Source organism: Solenopsis invicta, chromosome 1 (assembly GCF_016802725.1).
Source record: "Solenopsis invicta isolate M01_SB chromosome 1, UNIL_Sinv_3.0, whole genome shotgun sequence".
NCBI lineage: Eukaryota > Metazoa > Arthropoda > Insecta > Hymenoptera > Formicidae > Solenopsis > Solenopsis invicta.
The window spans coordinates 16,574,945-16,587,465 of NC_052664.1; the positions used below are offsets into that span (position 1 = coordinate 16,574,945).

At 24.8% G+C, this 12,521-nt stretch overlaps 4 protein-coding genes across 6 annotated transcripts in view; 1 reads left to right on the top strand and 3 right to left on the bottom strand.

The window, feature by feature from the left end:
* Positions 1-12,521, top strand: part of LOC120359144 — a 325,906-nt gene that overhangs the window by 249,638 nt on the left and 63,747 nt on the right. The gene's annotated exons all lie outside the window — the stretch shown is intronic.
* LOC105195935 (mannosyl-oligosaccharide 1,2-alpha-mannosidase IA) overlaps positions 1-12,521 on the bottom strand; it is a 693,708-nt gene that overhangs the window by 239,820 nt on the left and 441,367 nt on the right. The gene's annotated exons all lie outside the window — the stretch shown is intronic.
* LOC120359120 lies at positions 49-5,087 on the bottom strand. Its single transcript, XM_039455584.1, has 8 exons — positions 3,603-5,087; positions 2,295-2,412; positions 1,929-2,190; positions 1,742-1,858; positions 1,252-1,342; positions 991-1,133; positions 583-715; positions 49-372 (listed from the first exon to the last, which is right to left on the bottom strand). Exons 2-8 carry the CDS (start codon positions 2,320-2,322, stop codon positions 322-324), a joined length of 825 nt encoding a protein of 274 aa, XP_039311518.1. The 5' UTR covers positions 2,323-2,412; positions 3,603-5,087; the 3' UTR covers positions 49-321.
* LOC120359057 lies at positions 7,075-12,370 on the bottom strand. Its single transcript, XM_039455355.1, has 9 exons — positions 12,018-12,370; positions 11,807-11,926; positions 10,026-10,143; positions 9,664-9,925; positions 9,477-9,593; positions 8,983-9,073; positions 8,722-8,864; positions 8,308-8,443; positions 7,075-8,098 (listed from the first exon to the last, which is right to left on the bottom strand). The coding sequence occupies exons 1-9, from the start codon at positions 12,192-12,194 to the stop codon at positions 8,048-8,050; spliced, it is 1,215 nt and encodes a 404-aa protein (XP_039311289.1). The 5' UTR covers positions 12,195-12,370; the 3' UTR covers positions 7,075-8,047.

Below are 12,521 nucleotides of genomic sequence, written 5' to 3' on the forward strand. Positions count from 1 at the left end.
GTAACATAGAGAGGTAAAATTACATAGTGTATAGAAAAAAGACATGTATGCAAGTAAAATGTTTATTTTTGTTTTTTAGAATTAAAGCTATAGTGTTTTATCATATAATTTTAATTGTGATGCTTTACAAAATTGCTAATAAAAGGATTAACAAAACGATGCTTGAAGTGCTGTAAATAATTACAGATCATATATAAGCTATAATATTATTCATAATTTCATACCTCCGTAATTTTCAATGCATACTACTATTGAATTTCTCTTGTAGCATGAGCATGTTGCATTAGCATGATGAATAAGTATCTCAGCGATGTTACATCACTATTGTAGAGAATAAATTACTGTGAAGTAAGACAACGATGTGGTAGAAAGCTATAATGATATATTATTCTTTTTTATATTTCTAATTTCAAAAACAAAATTCAGTTTACATATTTTGTAGAATTGTGATTAAACTTATAAATTTAAATGTAAATCAAATTTATTTATGTAAAATTATTAAAAAATCGAACTTTCTATTAAATATTTTTGTAACTTTTATTTTTACATAAACTACATCTTTTTAATCGCTATGCATATTACCGTGGCAAAACCTTCGTACGATGACGTAAATACATTGAGACCAGATAGCTTCAAATTTTTCATCGTTCGATGCATTAAAAACAATAGTATCTTTTGCGATGATATTGGTACAACGTACCACAATACATTACATCTAAAGAATAAAAGATTGAATTTTCTATGTGTTTATAGATAAAATTGGTTTGTCATTAATCTTGTATATTTTTATTAACAATTTAATAGAAAAAGGAAGAAAGGGAGCTATTACATAACATAATGAATGTGTTCAATTTAATAAAATTCCAATATCTTTGTTTGTAGATTTCAAGATTAAATATTCATTTCTATATATTTTTCAGTATAATTTTAATTAAATTTTATTATTTATTAACAAGAAAAAAATATTATGGTAATATAAGTTTTGCTCACGTTACTCTAAAAATGTCTTCACTATGATCGATGATTATTTGCCCGACATAATTAGCCATGAACATATAAAAAAAGTGAGCAACTATGAGTACAACAGATGCAAACAATTCTGTGTTGCTTTGCATCGTAGACGGTAGAAGAAACTGCAATATTATTTCATAATATCAACAAGATATTTTAATGATCTTCTAAATACGTTGCACATATATTAAATTACTTATGTACTCGTAACTCATTTGAGTCATTGAATTTTGTACTTACACAATATAAATTAAGACTTATGGAAGCTACACCGATGAAAATTAAAATACTATATTGTACCGTAAAAGTTGAAACAAGTAGATCCAAGAAACTTGAAAAAAAAAGAATCTTTTTACATCGATAAAAGAGAAATGAACATACAATCTAACTAGTATTTGAAATAAATAGAATATCATCCTATTAGTAAGATATAATATTAAAATAATACAAAAGTACATGAGCTATGGAAAGCATTATTACAATGTTACATTATTATGAAATCAACATAATTTGTTTAGTTTAAAAAAAAAATCTATGTACTCCAAATAACATTTCTCTTATTTAATTATTAATATCTACAATTTAATTAATAAATTTGCTTTAATCATCATTTTTTGTGGTATCTGATTCATATTAAAATATGCACGCAAATAAATATCATCTACAGTTACGATTTCGACTATTTTTCCTCTTATAACACTTACTGTTATAAATTTAATCTGATACGTACTTTGCAATTTTTCTATGCAAATCTACGGCATGTGCTATTCTATTGCAGATTATACGATCTATTTGAAGGCTGGAACGTTGCAATATGTTCTTGTCTAACAAATGTACTATGCGAAAGCTAAGAATTTTTCTTCAATCAATAAAACAATCAATAATTTCATAAATTAATCGTGATTGGATTTTCCCACCTGACAATCTTCAGCATCCCACAAGAATGTTGCGTACAAGCCATAAGTATTGTTCCGGTAGAAATAATTGTGAGGGCTCCTACGGAAACTACGACCATTTCGTGTAACATTATAGGAATAAAATATTTTTCACGATCAATAAAATATTCCGTAACCACAAAGGTATTGCGTGGTCGAGATTCATTCAATGGCAGAATGTTATCGAGTATAATAGGCCACAACTCCATAAAGTAAAAGACGATTAATCCGATAGAGGAAAATACTAAAAAATAAAAAATTAAAATAAAATAATTTCTTTGATAGATGAGTTTTTTAATAAAATAAATACAGTCAAATCAAATTCCTACATATTTTGCTTTTCCTTACGTGTAACAATAGACGTAAAAATATGCATTCTATAAGCGTATTTTTCAATTATTTCTGTTTCCTTCTTATCATCTAAAGCGTTCCAATCATTTTGTATTTCATCCAGTAGTAATTTAATCTATAATTAAGATACTTGAAATTTTGAGAATAATATGTGTAATTATATTATACATATATACGCACTGTTGATTTTTGAATAACAATATTATTTTTTTTTTGCATTCAATATATTGGCATATAATGTTGTTAAGTGATTTATTAAAAAAGTTCATAAGTATTTTTTTAAAAACGCAAGATACTTTAATCCTTTAAAACACTAATTCTTTTTAAGTTTCAAAATATGTCACATACGTCACGACTCAGGTTTTCCACTCTAATTTCTTTGAAACTTTATATCTAATAGGATTTTGCATCGCTAAATTAAAATCTAAACTCAAAATTTAAAAATTTAATACAGATTGAACAAGAATGCCTTCTACGGTCGCAGCTAGGTCTTCGCTTGTATTGTTTGTGTGATTTTATATACTTTCTTCAAGTTTAATGAACTGCGCGCCAAATTAATTTGTAGTCATAACACAATTCTAAATTGAACAAGATTAAGTAATATCACATATTATTAAATATTAATCCTTTCCCCCCCCTAAAAAAACTGTAAAGAAATTATTGCAAAAAATATCACCTCAGGGTTTGAACCCTGGCTGAAGAAAAACTGAAAGAAACAATATAAAAACAATTTTTCTAAATTTTTTAATGTTCTTCCCGATTGATTAAAAAATTGTTAAGTTTATCGTTAAATAAATACTGAAGAAAAGACATTTTTTGCAATGTTCATATTTTTTTGTAAACTAAAACATTTTCCGCGGAAATTAAAAAAAAAGAATTCAGCATTATTAGTAACAGAGTTATGAATTTTTAAACAAAATAGTTAAATTTTTAATTGTTTATATCTCAATTAATTTTGCAATTAAAAATATTCTTACACATAAAATTGTATATATCAGCGCACTATCGATCTGCAAAATTAAACAAATTTCTAAGAGATGGTTGATATACTTCACATGGAAGAGCTCCAGTGCATATTTACGTCAAATTCGCTATTTTAAATTTTTTTAATTTGATTCCATGTTCGTAGCAATCCTAAAGACCTTTGAATATCAAGTTTTAAGTAATTCAAATAGAAAAATGAAAGCTTTAAATGGTTAAATACTTATGCATCATTAGTGGCAGACACAAAGTTATAAAATAGGAATGAGTTCCTATTAGAAATTTAGATCTAAAAGACTTAAATCAATGTATGAAAAAACTCACGTTTTTAGCATTTGTATAAAAAGAATTGTATTTCAAAAATTCTAGAAGAGTAGGGAAGAGATGAGACAAAATTTTAAGGACCACAATTAAATTACACTTTAAAATAAAGAATGGACACAACTGCAAATAATAATTCTTAATTATTAACCAAATTCAGTTATAAAAAATGTATTTTATATGTCGCATATTTAAATAAAAAGGATTATGACACCTGTGCAAATACAAAAGAGATGTATATACTATAAAATAATATAGGTCGAACTTGTATGCGCTTTGTTATTTGATATGGCCACAACCCAAGAATACATAGAAGCAACTTGTTGATCTTATAGTATCGTCTTCCAATAAAGTTCATCTTGTATTCTGTCAGAAACAGGACTATATTCATTCAAGAGAAATTTGCTCTCTCTTGCTATAGATATCTTAGAGACAATTGTCTCTTTTTATAGAATTGTTTATTTTTCAAGTTTTAAAAGTTATAACATTAAAATAATTGTAATGATCATAATTGAATCATTTTCTAGCGTGAAAAAAAGCAAAATGAATTTTCAGTGTAAAGTGTTATAAGCGATAATACGTTCATTTTAATATTTAAATTTGCAGACATAATATCTGCTGGTTTTTTTATTTCAAGTGGCGCAGGCGCTGCCCGTTGTGGTTATGTCCCTCAGTTCGTATAAATTCTTTATACAGATAACTTCGTAGATCACTAGTGTTCGTTACAGTAGGAATGCTTCAATATTATTTATTTTATGTATAGCACTAATCTAATATTATTTATAAGAAACTTAGAAACATTTAATGGTAAATCATTATAAAAAAATAGAACTGACTTTCATAAGTTTCTAATAATGCAAGAAACTAAAGCTCTTTTTACATACATACATACATACATACATACATACATACATACATACATACATATATATATATATATATATATATATATATATATACACACATATATAAAATAATACTAATATAAAATATTGAAACTATATATAGCGTATGTAAAACATTCATTTATGAATGATACTCACGCTTTTCTGAAAAAATCTGTACTGTTATCTATAATCTTCTGTCCCATGTAATTACATACAAACGTATAATAAAAATGAGCTGATACAAATACCACGAACGGTCCAAGATATTTCCTTTGATCTGGTAAAGTAGCAACTTGGAAAAGCTGAAGTGTAGCAATAAAGTTTGCTTTATATTTCTTAATGGCGTTTAGTCAGGTAAATGTATGTATATAATAAGATACTTTCATTAATATATGATTAATATATGATAAATATATGATACACGAATAAATCAATTTTTTGCTTACACGAAATAAATTTATACTCAAGATACTACGCCTAGAATAACTAATATAAAATAAAATAATAAAAGTGTAGATGTTAAATATTCAAAAAAACCTAGAAAAGTAGAAAATTTTATGTAATTAAAACTATTTTTAATATGTATCTACAAAATTTTATAACACAATACAATAATGGTATAATCGTAATAAATTAATTAAAATTATATATCTATAAATAAAAATAGATATCTGTAATAATAAAAAAAAAATAATAATAATGTTTATAAACTATACAAAAAACATTAAAAATTTACACAAAAATTTTTATTTCTTACTTTTAATAAATAATATACTTATTTAATAAAAATAAAAAAGTTAAATCTAATTTAAAAACTTATACCTAAAAAAATCAAAAAAACATTAATATTATTAATAAAAATAAAAGAGTACCAACTCAAATGTTCTTCGATGAATTTGAATAATGTCAATTAATTTATCACGAATTGTATCTTCTTTTTTTAATGTTGATAAGATTGATAAATTATCTCTTTTCCAATGCACACGTTATTCGATAACTATAATACAAAAGAACCAATAATTATATGTAATTGCTAAAGTGATTATTCATATTAACTTAAATTTTCATTATATGATCTCTCTTACCTAACTATTTCAAACATGCCACAAATATGAAATATGTACGCAAAAAACAATGTCTCTGTAGCTACAACAGTTACAATTCCCACGACAAGGGTTAGATTCATGTGCAATAATATGGGGTAAAAGTATTTTTGTTCATCCAGAAAGTATTCTACTAAAAACGAAAGGTGTCGTTTGCGTGATTCGTTTAATGGTGTAACGATATCAAAAATATCTGGCCAAAATGGTATTGAAATGTAAACAACAGTGGTCGGATAAGCTAAACTTGAAATCACAAAGTATTTGAAGAGAGAGCCTATAAGAAATCACGAACAAAAATCATACAGACAAAATATTTCTATTTTGTATAATTTGTATTTCTTTATTTGGCATCCTACCTACAAACATGCATACATATATCTTTTTGCGATCTTGGCATTTTTCCATATTATCTCAATTTCTTCTTTATCTTGTAACGCATTCCAATCAATTCAAATATGTTCCATTAATTTTTTAATCTGTTTTATGCATTAAGTTCGTTGACAAAAAAACTCAAATAATGGATCAGCAAATAAATTTGTGTAAAAACTTTACCTTTTGAGATTGTATATAAAAAGTACTATATTTTAAAGTACTATATTTTAAATATTTTAAAAGATAAACTATGGAAAAAATAGCGAACGAAAGATCATTTAATACAAACTCGAGATTGAATTCCATTGCAAATAGTTTCAACAACTGAAACCATAAGTTGCTTACATAAAGGTCAAGCTAGCAAAATGGTTTCTTCTTTTATCAATAAAAAAAAATTTAATGTATACATTTTTGGTACAAATTTTAAAGAATTATAATTTAATCTTTTAAATATTTTATTTTCAGCTTTAAAATTGTTAACCTATGTTTATAAATTTTTATTGGTATTTATATCATAATTTAAAAAAATATTTTTATTGAAAGATATATTATTTAAAATATGTTGTAATATTCATTACATGTTTAAAATAATAATTTTATTTTATTCACCTATTATGTTAAAATTAAAAAAATTAAGAGACGTTTATAGTATAACTTGCATAAAATATATTACCAATATATTACGAAATATTATATAATATGATACCAATAAAAAATGTATAAATAAAGTGTCTAATAATAACAGCATTATCTCTCGTGAGCATATAGAGTAAATTAAACTAAATAAAAAAATCTTTTACCATTTTGTGAATAATACAAATTATCTATTACAATAATTATAAACAACAATGGCTGTACACAAGCAGGACATTATTGTTTACTTCCACTATTTCGCAAGATATGTAACAACATAACATTATGTGGTCTATTACCGCTGAATCACGGATGCACACTAATTTGTCTATTTCCATAAATTAATTATTGCAAAAATTGTAAAATGTTGTAGAACTTTTTTTCAGCTTAATCCGCTCCATCAATTCACAAAAGTTATGTCAATAATTTATTAGACTTTCTGTAGTCTAAAAAGTTTCAATAAAATAATTTTAATGTTAAAAGAATAAAATTAATATTTTTTACAATTACAAAAATCTTCTATATATAAAATATAGCATTTTTGCTACATGTGTTAGTTTTAAAAAATAAAATTTTCTATAGTCAATTAATCTATAAGTGCTATCATGATCTGCTAAGAACGACTATTTTGCGCAGCAATTGTTGATATTAAGAGAAGAAAATATGTACTTCAATTTGTTCTCGTGGTTCGGGTCTGCGCAGTTCGATATGACTCGGTTAGAGCGCAGTTCACAATGTCACTTCAGCGGACAAACAATTTCTATTTCGAAACGTTCAAGAATAGCATTTAGTGTAAAACACAAGATACGTAGTTTTTAAAAAGCAGTATTTTATTTTGAGTGATTACATGTATTATACGTATATATTTTATTGAATTATGCAAAAGCCAGTACAGAATAAATTACTTTGCATATAAAAAGATATTATGATATAAGGAATATTATAGATTTTCATTAAAGTATTACTTTTAATAGCAATAGATTTCAGTAAGTATATAAATGTAAGAGAATTTGTGTGTTTATTTCAATATTATTTTGAAATTATTGTGTGTGAAATCCATTAAAATTTATGATTCAATTTTAGAGATACTTGATAATTCCTGCTTCATAATGTCATTATTTTTAAATGTAACATAGAGATGTAAAATTACATAGTGTATAGAAAAAAGACATGTACGCAAGTAAAATATTCATTTTTGTTTTTTAGAATTAAAGCTATAGTATTTTATCATATAATTTTAATCGTGATGCTTTACAAAATTGCTAATAAAAGGATTAACAAAACGATGCTTGAAGTGCTGTAAACAATTACAGATCATATATGAGCTATAATATTATTCATAATTTCATACCTCCGTAATTTTCAATGCATACTACTATTGAATTTCTCTTGTAACACTGCATGAGCATGTTGCATTAGCATGATGAATAAGTATCTCAACAATGTTACATCGTTATTGTAAAGAATAAAGTACTGTGAAGTAAGACAACGATGTGGTGGAAAGCTATAATGATATATTAATCTTTTTTATATTTCTAATTTTAGTAACAAAATTAGATTTACATGTCTTCTAGAATTATGATTAAACTTATAGATTTAAATGTAAATCAAATTTATTTATGTAAAATTATTAAAAATCAAACTTCGTATTAAATTTTTTTGTAACTTTTATTTCTACATAAAGTACATCTTTTTAATCGCTATGCATATTACCGTGGCAAAAGCTTCGTACGATGCCGTTATTGCATTGAAACCACCACATATCTTCAAATTTTTCATCGTTCTATGCATTAAAAACAATAGCATCTTTTGCGATGATTTTGGTACAACGTACCACAATACATTACATCTGAAGAATAAGAAATTGAATTTTGTATGTGTTTATAAATAAAATTGGTTTGTCATTAATCTTGTATATTTTTATTAACAATTTAATAGAAAAGACAGAAAGGGAGCTATAACATAACATAATAAAAGTGTTCAATTTTATAAAATTCCAATATTTTTGTTTGTAGATTTCAAGATTAAATGTTCATTTCTTTTAGTCTACTTTTTAGTATAATTTTAATTAAATTTTATTATTTATTAACAAGAAAAAAATGTTATAATAATATAAGTTTTGCTCACGTTGTTCTAAAAACGTCTTCACTATGATCGATGATTAATTGCCCAACATAATTAGCCATAAACATATAAAAGTAGTGAACAACTATGAGTGTAATAGATGCCAACAATTCTGTCTCGCTTTGCAACGTGGACGGTAGAAGAAACTGCAATATTATTTCATAATATCAACAAGATATTTTAATGATCTTCTAAATACGTTGCACATATATTAAATTACTTATGTACTCGTAACTCATTTGAGTCATTGAATTTTGTACTTACACGATATAAATTAATACTCATGGAAACAACACCGATGAAAGTTAAAATAGTAAATTGTACCACAAAAGTTGAAACAAGTGTATCCAAGAAACTTTAAAAAAAAACGAATCTTTTTATATCAATAAAAGAGAAATGAACATACAATCTAACTAGTATTTAAAATAAATAAAATATCATTCTATAAGTAAGATATAATATTAAAATAGTACAAAAGTGCATGAGCTATGGAAAGCATTATTACAATGTTTCATTATTATGAAATCAACATAATTTGTTTAGTTTTTAAAAAAAAATTTATGTACTCAAAATAACATTTCACCCTTATTTAATTATTAATATCTACAATTTAATGAATAAATTTGCTTTAATGATCATTCTTTGTAGTATCTGATTCATATTAAAATATGCAAGCAAATAAATATCATCTACATTTACGATTTCGACTATTTTTCCTCTTATAACACTTATTGTTATAAATTTAATCTGATACGTACTTTGCAATTTTTCTATGCAAATCTACGGCATGTGCTATTTTATTGCAGATTATACGATCTATTTGAAGGCTGGAACGTTGCGATATATTCTTGTCTAATAAATGTGCTATGCGAAAGCTAAGAATTTTTCTTCAATCAATAAAACAATCAATAATTTCATAGATTAGTCGTGATTGAATTTTCCCACCTGACAATCTTCAGCATCCCACAAGAATGTTGCGTATAAGCCATAAGTGTTGTTCCGGTAGCAATAATTGTGAAGAGTCCTGTGGTAACTAGCATCATTTCATGTAACATTATAGGAATAAAATATTTTTCACGATCAACAAAATATTCCGTAAGCACAAAGGTATTGCGTGGTCGAGATTTATTCAATGGCAAAACGTTATCGAGTATAATAGGCCATAACTCAATAAAGTAAAAGATGATTATTGTGATACAAGAAAGTACTAAAAAATAAAAAATTAAAATAAAATAATTTGATAAATGAGTTTTTTAATAAAATAAATACAGTCAAATCGAATTCCTACATATTTTGCTTTTCCTTACGTGTAACAATAGACGTAAAAATATGCATTCTATAAGTGTATTTTTCGATTATTTCTATTTCCTTTTTATCATCTAAAGCGTTCCAATCATTTTGTATTTTATCCAATAGTAATTTAATCTATAATTAAGATTCTTGAGATTTTTAGGATAATATGTAATTATATTATACATATGTACGCATTGTTGATTTTTGAATAACAAAATTATTTTTTTGCATTCAATATATTCATATAATGTTGTTAAGTGATTTATTTAAAAAATTCATAAGTATTTTTTTAAAAACGCAAGATACTTTAATCCTTTAAAGCACTAATTCTTTTTAAGTTTCAAAATATGTCACATACGTATATGACATATTTTGAAACTTAAAAAGACTTAGTTTTTCCATTTTAATTTCTTTAAAATTTTATATCTAATAGGATTTTGAATTGCTAAAATAAAATCTAAACTCAAAATTTAAAAATTTAAGTTGAAAGTTCACGACAATTAACTTAATTTGGTGACTCCGAGTTCAATAAACTTTGATTTTGTGTAAAATGTATAATAATAAAAAATTTTCCCTACATGATATACAAAAGTTAGTATTTGAAAATTTTGGAGATTTTTTTGAATCCAAAATTACAATTCACAAACATTTTTAAAATACAAACTTTTTTAAGGTCTTGATGTGTGAACAATCTCCCAACTCTTATATCAGCATGATGTTTTTCTTTAGTTATTAATAATAACTTGTAAATTTTGCATTTATTATCTAATTTAATTACACACATCAATATTTAATAAAATAGTAGGTACACAAATATCAAGTGCTGAATATTACAAATATAATTATAAATAATAACAATATAATGTATAATTGTGTATATTTCTTGTCATAAAATTATAAGAAGAAGTATTATACATAATTATACATTTAATTATACAAAATCGTGGCGGTGAAAAGATTTGCAATACATTAAGCCTTTAACTACCAATTGGAAACTGTGTTCTGATTGCAGTACAATTGCATGAATGAATCATTAGTTAAAATTATAATTTTGATTATTGCATTGATTTAATATTGATTTTTAAAGAAGAATATAAAAAGGAAAAAAAAATTAAAATGTCGTTTTCAAAAGAAACAATTGAAGTATACGAAACATAACAGTCTTTTAAAATTTTTTCTGAACTGTAGAAAAACTGTAAAAATAAAAAACAATTTTTTCAAATTTTTTAATGTTCTTTCTGATTGATTAAAAAATTGTTAAGTTTATCGTTAAATAAATACTAAAAAGAAAACTTTTTTTGCAATATTTATATTTTTTTGTAAACTAAAACATTTTCCGCAAAAATTAAAAAAAAAAAGAATTCAGCTAGCATTATTAGTAACAGAGATCTGAATTTTTTAACAAAATAGTAGTTAAATTCTTAATTGTTTATATCTCAATTAATTTTGCAATTAAAAATATTTTTTCACATAAAATTGCATATATCAGGGCACTATCAATCTGCAAATTTAAACAAATTTCTGAAAGATGGTTGATATACTTCACATGGAATAGCTCCAATGCAATCTACGTCAAATTCGCTATTTTAAATTTTTTAAATTTGACTCCATGTTCGTAGCGATCCTAAAGACCTTTGTATATCAACTTTTAAGAAATTCAAATAGAAAAATGTACGCTTTAAATGGTTAAATACTTATGCATTATTAGTGGCAGACACAAAGTTATAAAATAAGAATGAGTTCCTATTAGAAATTTAGATCTAAAAGACTTAAATCAATGTATGAAAAAACTCACGTTTTTAGCATTTGTATAAAAAGAATTGTATTCCATCAATTCTAGAATAGTAGGGAAGAGATGAGACAAAATTTTAAGGACCACAATTAAATCACACTTTAAAATAAAGAATGAACACAACTGCAAATAATAGTTCTTAATTATTAACCAAATTCAGTAACAAAAATTTTATTTTATATATCGCATATTTAAATAAAAAGGATTATGACACCTCTGCAAATAGAAAAGAGATGTATATACTATAAAATAATATAGGTTGAATTTGTATGCGCTTTGTTATCTGATATGGCCACAATCCAAGAATACACAGAAGCAACTTGTTGATCTTATAGTATCGTGCTCCAATAAAGTTCATCTTGTACTCTGTCAGAAACGGGACTATATTCATTCAAGAGAAATTTGCTCTCTCTTGCTATAGATATCTTAGAGACAATTATTTTTATAGAATTGTTCTTTTTTTCAGGTTTTAAAAGTTATAATATTGAAATAATTGTAATCATCATAATTGGATCATTTTCTAGCGTGAAAGAAAGCGAAGTGAATTTTCAGTATAAAGCGTTATACGCGATAATGCGTTTATTTTAATATTTAAATTTGCAGATATAATATCTGCTAGTTTTTTTTGTTTCAAGTGGCGCAGGCGCCGTTGTGGTTATGTCCCTCAGTTCGTATAAATTCTTTGTACAGATAACTTCGTAGATCGCTAGTGCTCGTT

Bases quoted from the DNA above. Each gene is read 5' to 3' on its own strand.
- LOC120359120 (XM_039455584.1), bottom strand. From the start codon at position 2,322: ATGCATATTTTTACGTCTATTGTTACAC. The intron at 1,859-1,928 runs GTGGGAAAATCC...AAAAATTCTTAG, and splicing joins GGGATGCTGAAGATTGTCAG to CTTTCGCATAGTACATTTGT. The intron at 716-990 runs GTGAGCAAAACT...TTTATTCTTTAG, and splicing joins GAAGACATTTTTAGAGTAAC to ATGTAATGTATTGTGGTACG.
- LOC120359057 (XM_039455355.1), bottom strand. From the start codon at position 12,194: ATGAATATAGTCCCGTTTCTGACAGAGTACAAGATGAACTTTATTGGA. The intron at 8,444-8,721 runs GTGAGCAAAACT...CTTATTCTTCAG, and splicing joins GAAGACGTTTTTAGAACAAC to ATGTAATGTATTGTGGTACG. The intron at 8,099-8,307 runs GTAATATGCATA...ATATCATTATAG, and splicing joins CGTACGAAGCTTTTGCCACG to CTTTCCACCACATCGTTGTC.